The 19030-nt window shown below is 38.4% G+C and overlaps 1 protein-coding gene across 2 annotated transcripts in view; it reads right to left on the reverse strand.

The window, feature by feature from the left end:
• Nucleotides 1–19030, reverse strand: part of WDFY4 (WDFY family member 4) — a 120400-nt gene that overhangs the window by 90018 nt on the left and 11352 nt on the right. For both annotated transcript variants that reach the window (XM_085065323.1, XM_085065324.1), the window contains exons 6-14: nt 18706–18852; nt 18139–18328; nt 16830–17019; nt 15172–15332; nt 14378–14830; nt 12674–12778; nt 11608–11798; nt 8463–9073; nt 4274–4367 (exon numbers count right to left, since the gene is read on the reverse strand). In XM_085065323.1, the coding sequence (XP_084921449.1) occupies nt 4274–4367; nt 8463–9073; nt 11608–11798; nt 12674–12778; nt 14378–14830; nt 15172–15332; nt 16830–17019; nt 18139–18328; nt 18706–18852 (2142 nt within the window). The remainder of the gene's footprint in view (nt 1–4273; nt 4368–8462; nt 9074–11607; nt 11799–12673; nt 12779–14377; nt 14831–15171; nt 15333–16829; nt 17020–18138; nt 18329–18705; nt 18853–19030) is intronic.

Genomic DNA, 19030 nt, shown 5'->3' on the forward strand with positions numbered 1-19030 from the left:
TGCCTTGACACTACGGTAGTGAAGGAAGAGAGCAACCAGCTGTCATTCAAAACAAGGGACTACCACCAAGGGCAGGTCATTAGGCATAAGCTCCAAGACCAACACAGGAACTCAGAATCTATTTAACATGAAATCTGGGGAGAGCCACACTGACACAATCTACTTTTAATTTCAAAACCACTGTTCTTAAACAAAATTGTACCTAGCAATGTCATGAAACAGTTAATTTTAAACACTTCTCTACATGTTTTGCGGAATTGAAGCTTTACTTAATTATTGCTTCTTTATGATCTTAATTCTCATAAATTATTTTTAGAGCAATTTGTTCCCAATTAGGAATGGACTGTACCCAATTAACCTAACTAGATTTCACATAAAAGTAACTGGATCACATATTTAAACACAAATCTTACAAAGATGAATTATTCCCTATTTCCAAGAGCTTTCAAGCTTTCTCATATGCTCTTCTAGGAAATAGATATGCAAACTTCTAAAGAAAAGGACAACAATGGCAACAGACACACAAATTAAGGCAATGAGATTTAATTTTGTAACATGAATGAGAAGTAACTGGATTCAGAATAAGCTTATTAAGCGTAAAGAGGAATTGAGCTTTTTTGCATTCAAACTGACAAAGTCAGTACAGGACAATTTCAAAGCCAACAAGTAGTTTGTTTTCAAAGTGTCCCCCACTGCAACACTTAGAAAATAATACATCCATTGCATCATATAAATTGCTTTTGCAAATTCAACTACCATTTTTCATATTTGAAGGACAATTTCTTTGGATAACATTTTCTTCTCTCTGAAGGACTATTCATTGCCAGGGACATAAGTTTCACTGTGCATTGCATAACACCTAGAAATCATCCACCAGACTAAACTACAATATTACAGTGTTTTACTCCATTTCTGACTATATGCAGGAAAGTATGTGTAAAACTACTGCTACACAGAGAATGACACAGTTCTTGACTAAGTGAAGCAACTGGTTTATTCCAAAATAAATCCAATAAAAAGCATAATGGCGTACAGAAAGAATTGATTGTTTTCATTAGCCTAGCAGCTCTGTCAATACTAATGTTGCCTTGTTTTGAATAAAATGTGCTGTTTTCATGGATCTTTGTTCCAGTAAAATGAGATTTTAGCGGAAATATTAAAGGTGGCCAGGAAATCATGATGTGTATTTCTGTATCATGGATTGATTTTCCTAACACTTATTACTTGCACCATGAATCAGGATATTGAAGGTGCAGTTAGAATGTAGTTGAGCTCTGTCTCAGATTAGAGTCTTAAGGGCAAAATGTCACCTAGCAATTTGCCCAATCTGCTTAAGTAGTTTCCAGATTCTTTCTCCTAAGACCCCAAAATTTCAAAATTTGGTAGGTGAATTTAATTCACTGTTATTCATCTTCAAAAATATTATGCAATATTCAAGAATAAGCAAAGATTATGAGCCTTGGTCACTGTGCATTCATTTCAAAAGGTTGCAATTTCCTTATATTTAAGAACACAGCAATAATTCTGTGCGCAGAAATATTGAAAAATATTACTTTTTTAACATCTACAGTGAGAACAAGTCATTTAGGCTGAATTTAAAACAAGAATGAGGGTCTATTTAAAAGGTGCAAATTCCTTACAGATGGACAATGTTTTACTTTCACAGTAGTGACTATGACAGTACTGCATCATAGGAGAGACATGGAAGAAAACAAAAAAGAAAAATCCATCTGTGGAAGTAATAATATTATTTAACAAAAGCATAAATAATTGACATGATTAATTCTGAGAATTTTTTTTTCTTTATTCACAAGAAAACTGCCAGGATGATGGCACAGAACTGAATAATTCTTTAATTCTCTTCTCAAAAGTTCTTTCCTTTCCCTTACTCAGCCTTGTCAGATCTAGGAGATCTTCATATCTGACATTACAAATGGGAAAGATTTGGCATAATACCCTGGAATCTTAACAACCGCAGTCTCAAAATTCCAGTCAAGGAAGAGATGCATCTCAGAGGAAACGTCTTTCTTTTTAAGGTAGAAAAACCCTGTGGATATCCTGGGCCATATATCTAAAGTGGATGCTAACCTGTCTCAATTTACTAAGAGTTTGAAACATGTGGAGTGCTGTCTTCCATCACTGAACAGACAACATATTAATAAAAGGAAAATCTATCTTGTATTTGATCAAACAACATGGAGTCTGATGGAAACTGGCTTAGTTCTAGTCATAGACATGAACATGAGCAATGGCCTCTAAATACAGTTTACTGACTCAAAGACTGTTGACTGACTCAAAACTCTTGGTCAGTTCTAAAGTTTTGAGCAGGTTGTCATACCCATGACATTCTTTTTTATTTACCACACCTAGCAATGGCAGTAATATACATCCACAAATCTATTCTCCTCAGCTTTTAACTTTCATTCCAGACAGTATAAGAAATGGCTAAACTTCAAAATCACCTGTTCTACTGTCTGCTATTGGATTTTCTATGCTGACAAGCTCAACATTACTTCAGCCCATCATTTTTTGGGTCTGACAAAGGTCATTAAGAAGTTGCAAAATTGGCAGGAAATTGGTATTATTTCTGAGGGTCAGAATTAAAGTACATTAATTTTATTGAGTTCCTGAGTTCCATTAATGTTTCTAGAAAAGCAGTGCTTTCTCGTTGCCAGTTCTGTGAAAGCAAAGGAATCACTCATGACCTGAACTGATTCTAAAGATTTTTCCAGATTACTCCTACCACCCAGGCCTAAAATATCCATCACCACACTAACACAAGCAGAACGAGATGAGTTACTGTCTCTTCTTCTGCACATTTGCTCCTAAAAAATGTACAATTTGACTCAGTCTTAAATACAGAGCAAGACGCCCCTTCAGACTTTATGAAAGTCTGCAGTACATCCACTAAAACATTATCTCTCATCTAGCTATCAAGCACTGTGGCACTAGAAAAAAAGAATAGTACCCTGTTTGGGACAGAATATATCTACCCAAAAATAATTATTTCAGTTATTTTTTTACCAAGCAGCTCCCCTTTACTAGCCTCTGAGGTTAAACATTTTGCATCACATCTTACCTGACTCCTGTGTTCTAAGTAGAATCTCCTTGCAGAAGGATTCATGCAGTCATATGTTATCATTAAAGGTATTAAAGTCCAGCCTTTTTTGTTTCTACCTGGCAGCATCAGTGAGCTTCCCAAGCTCTGAAATATTCTATTCATTCTCTCAATGATGTTAAAATAGAAATAGCCAGGAAAATTCTATTTTTTCTCTATCCTGTTTGTGGATTATTTTATGAGACTTCCTCAGGACATTTGTTAATGTCTAGCTAGAATTTGACCAAGGACCTTGCATAATAGTGGTCCAATTTTACCTTAGGCAATCATGTTTACAACAGCAATACTAAACAAACACTACCAGTAATAATTTCTTGTTGACTAAGAAAAAAGGAGTGAGAGAAAAAAAGAAAATATGAGCATACTTAAATACATAACTGAAATTGCTGGAATTTGTGCTCTAGTCCTTCATACTTTTAAGAACACTGCCATCTACTGAGGGTCTGAGAGGCTCTCTCTTATAGAGCTCAAGTCCTAGAGCCAACTCCAATTTCTTGATGACACTCTCATCCAATTAACTGTTCTACTTGTTTTTCAGAAATTAATTACTCTAATTAACAAAATATCACTAGCTGATGGCTTGATTCCAATAAACAGAGTTGGAATGTGCCAGCAGTTATTTTCCCCTTTCATAGCTCTGGCTGCACAACCTGGTTTTGTTTCAGTCCCTCCATATGTACTTTAACTGTATTCAAGTATTTTAGACCAAATAGCCAATACAGTATAGTCAATATCTTTATTCAGAGTGGGTGTGTATATATATATGGAAGGTTTGACAAAGAAAAATACATTCTCAGCTGTACTGAAAGTTTATGGACCATTAGGTCCAAAGAGTCAGTCTGTTCTGGTTGCTAGGCCTATTGGCAATACTTTGAACAATTTTCAAGGCATTTCTATATTGTGCTTTTGTAATATGTATTCTGGGTCCAAAATCCATGTACGGCATCAGACAGGTATAGAAATGCTTAGGCAAACTGACAGTCTTTGTTATTCTTACATCTGTTGACTCAATGAAATTTGTGCTGTTCCTCGTGACAATGTTCTAGGTAAATTTTAGTACTGCCACATTTGCAAAGAATAAGCAATTCCTGGAAATAAAGCTACAAAAAAGTAGAAGACACTGTTTAGATGGCACTTCGATATGTTCAGACTCACCTGAGCATGTCCTTCTTTGTACAGCCTTGGCAACAACCTCACCATGACACAGACAGCACCTGGATGTACAATGGTGCAATCTCTCATTTCCAACCTGCAATACAAAGACACATCATAATTATCTTTAACAACAGTAAAAAAGGTCCAACAATGTTTCAGCAGAGCACAGCATTAAATGCTCCTAGCAGCAACCAGGCTCAGCATAGGAATATTGGCAAACAATACAAATGACCTGGAACAGCTGGAAGCCTCCTTAGAGTAAAAAAGGCAGGATATTACCTGCTCATGAGCTGACATCTCAGGGACCTGCACATTCAAAGATGTGCAGCAGCCTCTTTAAACAAACTTTGCCTTTGAAGGTATTTGCAATACAGAAAACAGACAACCAGAGGGATTACTGATGCATCAGTCCACAACCAGTGTTATCCTTTTATTTTCTGACCGTTTATAACTTTGGTTCTACAGTAACTTCAGGACTTTAAAACATATTAGAAATAAGCAAAGATGAGACAGTCTTCATGAAATCAGTATGCCACCCTCCTCTTCCAATACCAGAATTTGCCTAAAATAGTAAAATAAAGTTGAATGTCTGCTTTCCCACCAGTTTTTATTTTTGCCACTTATGACCCTTTTATGCTCAGGCACAGGAAGGAACTGAGGAATCAGAGACATCAGAGAGAAGATCTGATTATGCCACGATGCAGGCTAGTAGTCTGATATATCTCGAAGATGAACCCACAGCATAGCAGAAACTGTAGTTTAGGCACTACAGACTCATCCTGTTCAAAGTACCATCAGCATTTCTGGGTGCACATCTGAACTGCAGTTGTGATGTGCACTGTCAAACATCTTTCCCAAGCAGATCTCACAAGAGAAGCAAAGACAGCATCTAATGGCTGAATTTAGATGGACAAAAATAAAGCACAATATGCTTTATGGACTGTAAAAAAACAAAAGGTACAAGTACAAGAGTAAGCACTAAAAAAAAAAAAAAAAATTGTAAGGGACGTAAAGGAGGGTAAAACGGGTGCCAATTAAACGTTTGTTAGCCACTCCCAAAAAGGCTCATCTGATACAGTAGAGCAGCAAGTAATGTGTAGCACACTGCCACACAGTGACAAACAATTCTTACTGCACCCTCAAAAAAGATAAATAAATTGCTCACTTACAATATTTCCTGTGCAATAAATCAAAATCAGATCTGGTATAAGAAGTTGTTGCAGCCGTGGTTTCAGTGTTGATATAAACACCTGTACTTGACATGAATGTGGGCAAGTTTAAAAATGTCAAAGAAGAAAAAAATACATTGAAAATATGCTCTCCTCCCATCTCCCTGAGAAAACCCACACCATTTTCAAAGAGAAAAATCCAGGCTCACTAAAATCAATAGGAATTAAATTATGGTTCAAAAGCTGCCTGGATGGAAACAACCTTGGCATGCAGGTCAATGCCCAGGTGAACATGAACCAGCTGTGTGTCATGTGGCCTACGAGGCCAATGGCATCCTGGCCTGTATCAAAAATAATGTGGCCAGCAGGACCAAGGCAGTGTACTCAGCACTGATGAGGCTGCAGTGCAATTGCTGTGCTCAGTTCTGGGCCCTTCACTGCAAGGACATTGGGGTGCTGGAGTGTGTGCAGAGAAGGGCAACAAGGCTTGTGAAAGATTTCTAAGAATATTATATAAGCCTTATCTCCAGCCTTCTCTGTGCTTTTCTATGCGGTCCTCATTTTATGGCCTTGGTAAAAAAAAAAAAAGCTGTTTTCCCATACCAACTCCTCACCTCTGCAAATACCCCATCTTTCACACTCCTGCCCCATGGCTATCTAGTCAGCCCTGTGATTCCACTCCATCTATCTCACCAGTATCATGGTGTGAATCACGACTCTGTTCTGCATTGGTGCTACTTAAAAATAAGACAGATAAAAGGGTTTGGGGACAAAATGAGATGTCACAAAGAACCTGAGGAGCCATTAGCACAGTGAGTTGTCTGTGCTAACAGCAGCTGCAGCAGCCACGCTGCTTGGGTGGGCACAAAGAAGGGCTTCCCTCCCAAAGAGATCAGCCTCAGTTAACATAGCTTGCAGCAAGCTATGTCTAATCACCAGGAGCAAAAGGAAAACCAGAGACCCCATCTGTCACAAAAGGTGTTTCAAACACTTATGCAGGAGCAAGAACACAGAGGGCTGGTTTTGAGAGGGGAATGACAGGGTCTATTCCCCTGTGACCTAGAAGCTTGCAGCATCACTGACCACAGGACAGTGGAAAAGGCTAGAAAATGATCCAGCACTAAAATGCTAAATTTTCTATGTCTTAGTCACAGGCTCCTGCAGGATCACCTCCTTTTACTGCCTCTTTGGGAATGTCAAATATGTGTTGCAAGATGGGGCATCACAGGCCATCTACACTGACTGCATTCAAGTTCCTCCTTTCAAGCTGCATAGCTGCTGCCTGAAACTTTTTCAGGGGGAAGTGTGAGTGGGGAGTACAACTAAGAGGAAGCTGCATCAGGGGAACAACAGGCTTGCAGAAACTATGCCATTTCTTATTTTTATTTTCATAAAATTTATTGCTGGAAAAGGATACTGGTTATATGGCCTGAAGACTGTCAGCTTTCCAGCACATGTTCCTCTTTTGTGTTTGCACACACTTGTCATGGACAGTCTCCAACCACCCCTACTTAATCTGGCTTCCTTTTGTGCCTTCACATCCCAGAACCAAGCCAAACAGTTCCAAAACAGACATTGGGAACTGAAAGGGTCTCAGTTTACAGGATTAATTTCTCCACAAGTGGTATTCAGTTACTGCATAGCATCACATCTCAGCAGGCAAAACAACACAAGGACATTGGAAGCCTTACTCATTTCGTACCTAGTGACTTCAGTAAGACAGAGCCCCACCCTTCCCAGCATTGCCCCGACCTACTCTTTCTGCCTTATTGTCGCTGGGCCTCCCTCATACACACACTTAAGCAACAGACAGTGTACTTTTCATAACTACCACCGTCTATATACTCTTTGCATGGGGATTCCTATTCTCCCAAGTTGGGCTTGGAAGATCTGTTTGGAAAAGAGCATTCATTCCTCCTGAGCTACCAAGTCCTCTCCCCAGCACTGAGTATCCAATCAGAAGCTTCCAGTGTAATTCAAAGAGTGGTGACAGGGAGCAAACATCTCCATGACTACTTTAAAATTCACTGCACAAGGAACAGAGAAATCCACATGTTTTTGTACTTGCTTCAAACACATATAAATATAACCAGAAATGCTTCCTCAGCCTGCTTCAGTACTCAGAGAAGAATTCAGCTGAGTTCAGTGACTGCTGCTACAAGTGGCAGACGTCATGTCTTGGTCTTTAGACTTGGACATTTGCCATAATCTACAGTAAGGGTTAAGGGAATCTCACATTTATCAACTTAGCCTTTTTAAGCATAACTCTAACCAGAAACATTTTTGATAAAAGGACTGAGAGATTCAAGATAAAGCTACAGACAATGAAGGGACAGAAGATCTCATGAGTTACAAAATGCAAGTTATTCAGAACTGATTAATGGCTAACAGCTGTGCTGATTTCTGGTATAGTCTTCCCTTCCTACAAAGGATATATATTTTGATATAAACTTCCATTTAATGAGGCAGCATGACTGTTCCAATTGGAACAGGTAGCATGACTCTTCCAATTTTCTCTATTTCAGCATGAATGAGAGTGTCTGCACACGTGTGCTTGGACGCACATACATGGGGGAGCATTTAAAATAACTTAAAGTAACTTTCATTTTTAATGTATTGAGTGACTGGAACATTTATTATGTGACAGCTTTCCACATAATTGAAAAAGTCAAAATTAATCAGGGCAGGTTCAAGCAGTGACTAAGCACAAGCTTTAAGTCCCAGCAACGCTGTTCTTAGATTCCAGTCCTGCTCCCACATTGCAAGTGTCAGAATCTTCAAGACAAACTCTAACTCTTGGAGCTGTGTGTCCCCACTGCTGCATTAAATCCCTATGCCCAATTTTATTATCATTTACCTTTCCGAAAGTGTAGATTTTTGCTGCCTGGAGGCCTGACAGTTGGGACTGTGACCGAATTTGTTTGTCCTTGGCAGGTATATCACACCTTACCTCAGTTTACTACCATATAAAATGCACATACCAGTCAGTACTATATTTCATATAGTAAATAAAAGCTTACTTCACTTCAGGTTTTCCCCATAACGTATAGGCAGAGGCAGGAAGTTTTTTGCCTGGTCTTTTGAAAGCAACAGGATACTCTTCTTGAGTTTGGGGTACCTCTTGATCATCCCTTGATTCTTCTCCCATCTCTGGCTTCCTCTCCTTAAAGTAACTTTCCTGATGGAGGGTTCCTTTGACCATATGATCAAGAAAATTCAGAATCCAAATGCAGTTCTTTAGCCACACTGGGAAAGGTTCTGAAGAACAGGAAGCTGCATCCAAGAATTCTGCAAATGTCCTTTTCTTCTCAAGGCTCACAAGAATTTGCCTTTCCCCTTGTGTCCAGAAGCATCCAAGTGATCCGAGATCCTCAGCCATCTTTTCAAAGAGACCATTCTTCTGGAAGAAGTTGCTGTTGACAGGGTCTAGGTGCAGGGCTGCAGTTATCCCCTGAAGTGTGTAGAAAACAAGCTCCAATACACAATTCTGTCCAACTGCTGTCCACTGCCCAGATGGAGGGTCCTGCAATGCACCTTCCATGTCTGAGAGGAGGGACAGGAGACCATTGAATCCACTGCAGGTTCTGAAAGCTGAATGGCTTTTGGGACTCTCCAGTATCCTCAAGAGTGACTACAAATGGTGGGAAGAAAGAAAACAAAAGAAGCACTTAAAACAAGGGACAAAGAAACTGTATAATATTTTAAAATTCAAAGTTTGCAACAAAATTCTTTCACTGAAATTTCAGGCTTTCAGGGTGGGGGGAGAGTTGTTTAAAATAAAGGTCATCACTGCACAACTTCTCTTCCTCCCTTCCCTTCTCCCATATACCCAATGAACCATACAACCAAGATTTGAATGCACCATTAGGAGCAGCTAAAGCAGTCAGCCTAACAGGTATGGAACAGTGCTCACAAGAAGAAGCAAAAAAATCAAATTTCCTGCATTACATATCCTAGTCAGTTTGGCCAAAGGTAGTTTCATATCTTTGGCTGTTCTTTTATCAGTCTTCTCAGACTCTGTAAAGAAACCTGCCTTTGCTCTAGGTAAATGGAAGTAAAGATTCAATTGTAAATACCCTCATATATAAACTGGCAGGAAGGCACAGCTCTCTACAGACAAGTCTACCTGCAGCTCTGAATGCACGTGAGAACCCACACTAGACTTTTGTTCATATGACTGAGAGGGCCCTTTCCAAAAAAACCAGTGACACAGGATGGCACAAAAAATATTGCAAGCAGCAGGCTCTCGTAATTAAGAAAGAAAGAATACCTTTTCTCAGTTGAGGTACTTTTAAAGTTTGCACAACACTTTAGAGGAAAAAAGCCATAAAAAGTAAGATCCCAAGATCCCAAGACAATGAAGTCATTAGATTTTATCTAACTTCAACAGATTTAAAGCAGGTTATAGTGAATGCCACTTGACAATATTACACAAACATAGAAAACATTTCCCATTTCTGAATGCTATGGGCTTGCCATTTTCAAACAATTCTAGAAAAGTTATTAAGAGCTATGGAAGTAAAATCAGTGAGAAAAAGGATCTTCCAAGGAAACAGTCTACTGCATTTGAATATAATCTATCCCAAGTTTTCGGAATGTTGCATAATTCATATTGTACAGGAACGTTTCAAATTCGAGGCTGTACCTTTGTACATTGGAGAGGGTTAATTTTACATATAGAGCTTCCCAAGAGATATCCAATGAAAGAGCTTTACATCAAAACATCCTGAAGAGGAACAGTTTCTAACAGAAATATATCTGCCTGTAAGAGGATGTAGGACTGTGAGAAAGGGTTGCCAGAACTGAAGGGGGAGGGGGAACTCTGTTACTGTCATTCAATTTTGTATGATAATGTATCAAACCAGGCAGAGACTTCTGAACAGGGAGCAAATTGAATAACTTCGAGTTGAAGTTATCAGGATGGTTTTAACACATTCCAGAAAAGGTCAACAGTAAATACATTCCCTCCAGCTTTAACTCAGTTAGAATTTAATTGCCTATGAGTTAGTATTCCTCTGTCTTGAATCTATAAAACTGATGTCTGCTGGAAACCCCCTAACTCAGTTACTGCTAACAGAATTTATTTCGCACATTCCATTATTTGTTATTCCTCATAATTGTCCACGTGCCACACTGGAATACAGCAGTGCTAATTGCATTTGGGCTCAGGCTTTAACAGCTAAATATACATTAGCAAATCAATCTGAATTTGTGTGTAACACAATCACAGTCCCAATGGATAAAGATAATAAATTCATTTGCTTACATTATGCTTTAATACAGTTATCATTTGTCAAAATTAGACACTGAAGTTGCATTTATTTTCATATTAGTTTGGACACCATACTCAACTTTTCCACAGGTATTGTTAAAGTTTACTGTTTGAAAGCTATAAACTTTGTCTTTTTTTTTTTTTTTTAATAACATGGTTTTTTTATCACAGAAGCAGTTGTTATATTGTACAGAAAATTGAATTCCTGTAGTGAAGGTAGAATGAAATTTTAAGATCAGTGCTCACAAAACTGCTTCTTTTCAACTGGATGCCTATGACCAAAACCAAAATAAAAAGCATAGTGATTCCTTCCTCTGTTTCATGCCTTAGGGATCAGACACTCTGGCATCAATAGAGGCTATGACTAGTTCTGATTTCTTCCTCCAAACATTCATACAGCTCTTCCTTTCCATTGCCTCATCTCTTTTCCCATGATACTGGTGTAACAATAAAATTCAGGACAGCAAAATTTCAACCTTAAAAACTTATCAGAATCGAGCTGTTCGTCTCATGCCTACTCTGGCTCTTCCAATCTTATTCCTTTACATCTTCTTACATCCTCTCTCCACATATTCCCTTTCACTCACTTTTGTTTCTCCTTTCTCTGTCACATTACACAGAACTGCTCATACAATTGTGCCTTTAGCATTTCCATTTCTCCCTCCTGTATTACTAATTATTATTATTAATTATTATTACTAATACTTCAAAATACTTTGTAATGTAATACTTAGTGAAGGTGTTGACCACACATGCATTTCTAAAAATCAAAGTACTCAAGTCACCATCATCAGGAGCTGGCCCATAGCTCTTTTTGTTCTTTTGCTCTTACCATCTTGAAAAAAAGACAGTTTCCAAGAAAACAATGCCCAAATGAGAGCCACGTTAATTACCTTCAGCAGATCTAGTTTCAGATGCAGTTCCCACTGAGTGGAAGAACAGAGGGCCCCGATAACAATGCTCATATATTCTTCATAATTGATGACTGATAGCTGCTCCAAGATGCTAAGAGTAGCACTCCTGTAGCACTCATCATCCAAAAATATCTTGATATATGGCACCATTCCATAGTCCTTCAGAACAACTAGGGACAAATGTGTTACCATTTGTTAGTCAAACTGTTCTTTGCATGTAGGTTTTACAGGCAGGTTTTCAGTGTTGGTGTGAAGTGCCACATTTCTACACATACAGCAGGACAGGTAAGAAGAGCAGCTGGTTGAGCTAAAGATGACACAAACTGAATGGCACAAGAACAACTAGGACTAAAATTACTGGATGACCATGGTTCCTAATTGTCAGAGGTGACAGCTTCCCAATACAATAATGAAGGAAAAGGAAAAGACACCTTAGTTTTCAGCTTAAGTATCTCTTTAATTTCAGAAGGGGACTTTTTGATGGTTTCTGAAAATATATTTACATCGTGCAAGATGCTGTAAACATGATGATTCTAGGATTCCAGAGTGAATTGAGCAGATTCCAGTATTCAGTAGAGTTAACTCCTGTACTACTGTGTTCCACAAAATTCCCTACACACAGACATCTTAGATATAATACTAATATAGGAATGTTATTCAGCATGCACCAATCAGAAGCATTGAATTAAGATGTCAAATAACAGATACCATGGAAGAAAATCTGGATGAACAAACAATACACAAGAGTCAAGTACACACTCTTGCTTTCCACAAGCTAAGCTTGTGCATCTTATGTAAACACTTCAGGAGTATGCACATGGATGAAGAAAACAAGCTGACTAATGGGACAAAGCTCATTATGCAGGATGAGAACACCTTTGCCGTATTTCTTCCTGGTGTTGCACAGTTATCCCTACACTTCTAGCTTTTGTCCTCCACTTTTGACTGAAGCACAAAAGTCAGAAAATTTGTTGGTGCACCTTAAGAGCATGGCCACTTACCACCAAATATTACAAAGGTAATGCAGTCATATGTATTTCCTTACCTGTGTTCCTCACAGACCTCGCTGTAAGGGCAGCCACCATCTTCAGCATCACAATATTTAATTCTTTCTCAGTGCCTTCTTTCAGACAAGGCAGATGACTTCCACCTGTCAGTATATTAAAAGTCATATTAAAATATATAAGAAATGGACAACTGTAGTGAAAATACAAAATTATACCAGTTCTCCAGCAAACTCTAGCTTCTCTCAAGTATTACTTACAGGCTACTTGAAAATTAAAATAAGCAATAAAATACAGACATGAAATTGCCTATTCATCAGGACTGGGACTGGGAAACACAGGTCTGATTCTTGCTATGCAGCCCATATTTCATGCATAACTATAGGCAGTACTGTTAATAGGGCTGTTTTCACTTCCCAAATAAAGTAGAGTTACCTGTTTAGTGGTAACTGGTAGGAACACATACACACAAAGGAATATGATAGATTATGAGCTGTGAAGTGGTAAAATATTATAGCAACAGGGAGCATTTAAATGCCTAAACAGAAATGTCAAGAGCAGAAATAACCCTGCATGTTCAAAAGCAAACAGGATCAGGCATGATCCAGATATAGTAGGTCATTTTAAGATCCAAAAGTCAAAGTTTGCAGGCTAAATTTCGGGAATCCAAGAGAGGGGAGTAGTGATAAGGTCTTCTTACTTGTACCTCTTCTATGTCTAAATTTACAAATTATATAGCCATTCAATCACTCATTCTGTAAAACTGACATCACCAAGTTATCTAAAGCAGTGAAAAAGTGAAAATTAAATTTAAAGTGAATGCAAAGACAGAAGAAAGCCCTATGCACCCACTCATAACCAGAAGGCAAGTTTTCAAGAACCTTGGTATTTATCTTGACAATTCTTATCTAAGTACTCTTGTACAAAGCCCTGGTTCTCTTATATCAAGAGCCCAAATCTAAATGTCCTTGCAGGTGATGGATGTCTGCACTCCAGAATTTCTGTTGCAATTCATATTCCTTCTGCTGTGTATAAATAATTCAAGTATGCTTACTGCATCAGAAGTTATTCCTAGTGCTTTGGGTCTCTTCTCCTTCAATAAATGACTCCTGCACTGAAATTTAAAGGAATTTCCCAACTCATATAGGGCAGAAAATGCTATCATGCATTTTTCTTTCATTAAAATAGCAGTTATAAACTTTTAAATATGCGAGTCTGTCTCCTAAGTCGGCTGAGTCTGCAGGTACTACACTAAGGCTATCACCTTCCTACTTCTATACGAGGAGATAACTCTATCACACCACAATGAGTGGTAGTAATTGTGGGTAACATATGGCCAAAATCCAATGAACTGTTTTCTATCACCAGTCCTCAGGATTAAGGTGTTATTGTCAGAGGAACTAAGCATTGTGGAAAATTTTGCCTACTCAAATCTCAAGCTTGCATTCTACAGAATCCCAAATTAAGACCTGTTTAAAAGTGTAGGCTGAAGGGTACTATCCAGAATAATTCATCATACACTAGTGAAAAATAGCCCAGAACTGTTTAGGCTAGTGAACAGAACAATAAACAGCGAAGATTTCAGAGAAGACCCAGTTTAAAGTGTCAAATTTAGGCCCGTTGAATTGAAGGCAAAATCTAGCTACTCAGTATATAAAATATATAAATTTACTGCAGAAAGTGATTGTTCATTCCTATTGATCTGCCTGCTTCAACAATCATTGGTGAGTGGCATTAAGTCGTACCTGACTTCCTCAGGATCTTGGCTTCCTTCCTCAAAAGTGCCAGCAGTAGGCCTAAGAGCCCAGAGTCACGGAAAATATCACTGAATAACAGGTCCTTCTGGGTCATGCTGAGAAGGCACTGGAGAGCTGTTAAGGTGCAGAAAGGCACTATGTTTTCCTTTATCAAATACTGAACCTTCTTCAAAATTTCATGGGGGACATAAGATAGATCTAGGACTATGGACTCCACCAGTCTGAAAAACTGGACTTGGACTGGGTGTGGTTTGAAATGAATTATGTCAGTAAATTGACTGATAGGTTGCAGTGTCCATTCCAGAAGAAAGAAGTTCACTCTGTCCCAAGCCCATATGGTACCAATTGCTGCCAAGATTCTTCCACACAGGTGCTGATCATTACTTCTCTGGAAAATGGATTGTAAAACCTTAAAAGGCTGGAGGTTTTTCACGGTCATTCCTGTGGGGGGAAAACTCAGATGAGATCATTTTTACATGAGCGCTATTTAAGTCTGCAAGCACTATAACTATAATGTTAGAGCACATCTGAAAGTGGGAATAAGAGCAATAGCCATGAGGGATGCAATTGGGAGGCATATTCTTGATCTTGGATCAGACCCTACAGCTGGCATGGTCATTTCAGTTTGATGTAGGTGGCATTCAGGCTCCTGCAGCACTAACACATAGATCTGAAGATGCCATATCATACTTCTTCTTCCATATTAAGACACAAAATGAATTGAGCTTCATTTTCCATGACCCACCTACCCAGCCACATGTGTGTATATATAGATACTGTACCAGAAGACCGTGTCTGCTCAAAATCAAAGTGCGGCAATTGCGGGTGTACAATATTGCCAGCAACTTTCAGTTCAGTTTTTCCACAGGTTGTAAGGCAAGTCAGCATGTCCAAGATCTCATCCAGATAGGGGTCTCCTTCATTTTGCTGCAAGCCCTCACATCTAGGAACAAAACTTGGGACAGTCATATATTCATGTCTTGATTATACAGTTTGGGCACATCATCAGATATGGAGCCATAGGAGCGACACAGAATAATCCACACCATGGTGGCACATTCTGAATCACAAAAAAGTCTAAAGACTGAAGGAAACTGAAGTGGCACTGAAAGTCTTCTGAACAAAAGGAAGATAAATTTTTTATTTTAGTACAGTTACGTGTCCTTAAAAAGTAAAAAACTAACTAAAAAAAAAGGTCTGGTTTGAGGAATAAAAGTTTAAACTTTGTGAGAATTAAAACAAAACAGACACTTCATATAAAAAAGTGGGCATATGGTTGGCAAGATAAGGGACTTGCTAACTGAGATAAATAACAGAAAAATCTCAGCCCTTAGGAAGGGAAACATATTGTATTCCCTGAGCTTTGTGAATCAGACACAGTGATGGCATGTCTCTCCTAAGTAAGGAAATAGTTTGAAATATAACCCCAGATTTGCCATAGCTCATAGACTGAAGTGAGAGTCTGTTAAAGGACAAAGAACTGCTTATCACATCATCTTATTCTGTACTGCTCAGATCAGTAAATTCTTAAGGAGTCTGGGCATGGGTTAGTGGCAGAGAAATAGACCAATACTTTCAGATTGGAAAAATTCTCAGAAGAAAACAGAACAAAATGCTCTGGTTTTATTTAAACGAGAAAAATAAAAAAGAGAGCAAATGCTCTCTTTCAAAGAATGCTCTTAGCAAGATTCTTTTTACCTGAAGAAAATGTTCTAAACATCAGAGAAGATACCTGCTCACACAGAGCATTCTGGAAAGAAGATCTCCATCTATCCTTTTATGCCAGCATATGCTGTGAATGAATACTAATCTGAAGCCCTGAGTATCTGTTATTTCTGTCTCTTCAGCCAAATTATATCAGTTGAAAAGGACTGGAACATTCATAACCATTACTGAAAAAATCCTGTGTTTCCTGCCCTTATATGGCTAGAATTTTACCAGAAATATGCATCTCAACACAGTTTACTTATAAGGGAAAGCTAGGCAGTCTCTGGTAAATAAAGAAAACACTTACAGAAGAACACATTTTTTCCTCCCAATCATAAATTAGTAATTTTGTACCATTCAAAAATCATGAGCAGTGTTTTTCTGCACAGCAAGGAGAGTGTTTCCCTCCCTAGCTGACTGTATTTCTGGATTAAAAGCTCACCTTAACTGAGACAAATGTCTCTGAACTACATGCCCTCTAATATCAATTGATGAAGAACCTTTGTCTTGTGTTCAAAAAGTCCTTATCCCACCTGCAAGCTAACTTCTCCTATACTGTTCTCCTCCTGTTATGGTTTAAGTAGAAAAAGTTATGTACTGCTTCCCTTCCTAAAACAGCAATGCTTCACATACACACAGGACTACCTATGTGATTCATATTTTAAGAGAGCACTATGCATTCTGAAAATTAAGTTTTACCATCCTCTAGAAGCCTACAAGAAACCTCTCTTACCTGAGTAAAATTTTTAACAGGAGTTGGTAGCCATCATTATTTTCAAACTCTGTTAATAAAGCTGATGATACGGGATAAGAATCTTTCACAAAGCACAAGACAATACTAGCAGCTTCACACACATCACAAGCAGGTAGAGTGTCAGCCTGTGTAAAGAGATTCTGAACAGCTATTTTAATGCAGTCCACAGCTGTGAAAATAAAAAAATACAGCAGGTATTTACGAACTGAAAGTCAAACAAGTTCAAAGTTACTAACAAAACCAAAACAAATTTGAAAAGTTACTTCCCACAAATAGGAGTCAGTTAACTCTTTTTCTACAAAGAAAAGAGGATATATGAATAGCACACTCATTTCAGAAGCTACATGAAGAGCATTGCTGGCTTTACAGTATACATGCATTTCTTTGCTTTACTCCCAGAAATTGATATAATCTCAGGAGTATAAGCTTTCAATCCCCCAACTCACCCAAATTCATATACAGTGAATCCAGCTGTCTCAGTACAGAAGGTAAGCAGTGACTAAGAAATTTAATTGTCTTGTGCTAAGTCAATCACACATTCTGTGTGGAGTTCACAGGTTCATTCTTTTCATTCATTAATTCAATGAAGCATATGTAATGGGGTACACACATTTTGCTCTGAGGAATGAAGCCTAGTTTTCTTGTCTAATCTCATGGCCAGTACTTTCAGGGCAGCTTCAAAGTGTCCAAACATTTCTTTCAATCCTACCCAGGAAGCCAAAATTTTATTTAAAAAAATTTAAATGTCTATATGCAGTTATCCCATTACATGGAATATTGATGGTATGTTGTGCATTCCAAAACTATTTTTTCACTTCTAAGAAATTGAGACTGGTGGCCTTTGCACTTCTTAATAAGAAAAAAATTGCTTAAACTAATAAAGCCTAGAAAGAAATGAGGACTTAGCCAACCACGATGTTGTATCAAAAGATAGCATTACTCTGACAGTGCCCCCAGCCTTGTATTTTAGTGTTCATGAGTCTCAGGCCCACAGACCGAGTCACACAACTTAAGAAAGAACATAATACGTTTTCCTCTTGCCTACATCAGTGTGATCAAATGGGATTAGCTCTTGCCTGTAATTTGTTTTTTTTGTGTAAAAAACCCTTCCGTTTCCAGATGGCTATCAGCGCTAAATAAAGGTCATCTCTACTGTGTCAAGAGCCCATGATTTGCAGTTGACTACTGGATGATGTAAGGATAAAAATCTGTCCTGAGGAGACTCTCTTTGATAATTCATTCCCAGGGGAGCTATGAGGAAAGGAGAAGCCAATTTGCTAAACCAAACCTTGTAGGTACACAATGCTGTTTTTGGTCTGAGCCTTTGAAATTGTTCTTAGCACACGGCCTGTAGGTACTTTCCATGAGTGGCTGCACTGGTCCCACAGAGAAGCAGTTGCTATAATTAATGACTGAAGCTTATCAGCTGCCAGAAGTTCCTCTACACCTTGTTCCTCTTTGTACATGTTAAGCATTATCTGAAAAGCAAGCAAACATCAGCTACAATAAACACCTTTGGAAACACCCAGGAGATAAAGAAAAATCCATTGGGGAAGGAGATTATGAGTTTGATACTAATTCCAGGAGAATGTATGCACTGAAATGAACAAAGAAAACTACCACTAGGATATTCTTAATGGATTTTTTCTGCTTAAAGTCATGTTGCTTGGTTTACAAAAAAAAAAAAAAGTTAGCAATAGTTTATATGTTTTATATGGCTCCTGATGCTTATTCAACAGTTTTCAGTACAAATTTACTTTTTTTTTTTTTGTCAATTTGAATCAAATGAACAGCTAAGAGCCTAAGCGAACATCTGAGTACCCAGAGCAAATGAACTCGCTAATGCACATCTCACCTTAACAAGCATTTCCTGAGTTTGGGCTTCACCCTCACTTGTCTCTCCATCATCACTGGTTTTCCTCAGAGGGACAGTAAAGAAAAGGTACAGACACTGCATCAGAGCAGCTGGAAGTCCAGATCCAATGATGTTCCACATAGTCCTCTAAGCAAGCAAAATAAAGATCAATCCCTTCAGAAGCTGACCACAGTTTTCTTGGGTTTCTACACACTGAGAACACTCAGAACAGGCAGATGAAGAACCTACTTGGGCATTTTATCCTCACGAGTGCTCTACGGCACACAAGACTGGCAGTCACATAGCACAGCTGTAAAATCCACTT

Source organism: Lichenostomus cassidix, chromosome 6 (assembly GCF_008360975.1).
Source record: "Lichenostomus cassidix isolate B80296 chromosome 6, HeHo_3.0, whole genome shotgun sequence".
NCBI classification, from domain to species: Eukaryota; Metazoa; Chordata; class Aves; order Passeriformes; family Meliphagidae; genus Lichenostomus; species Lichenostomus cassidix.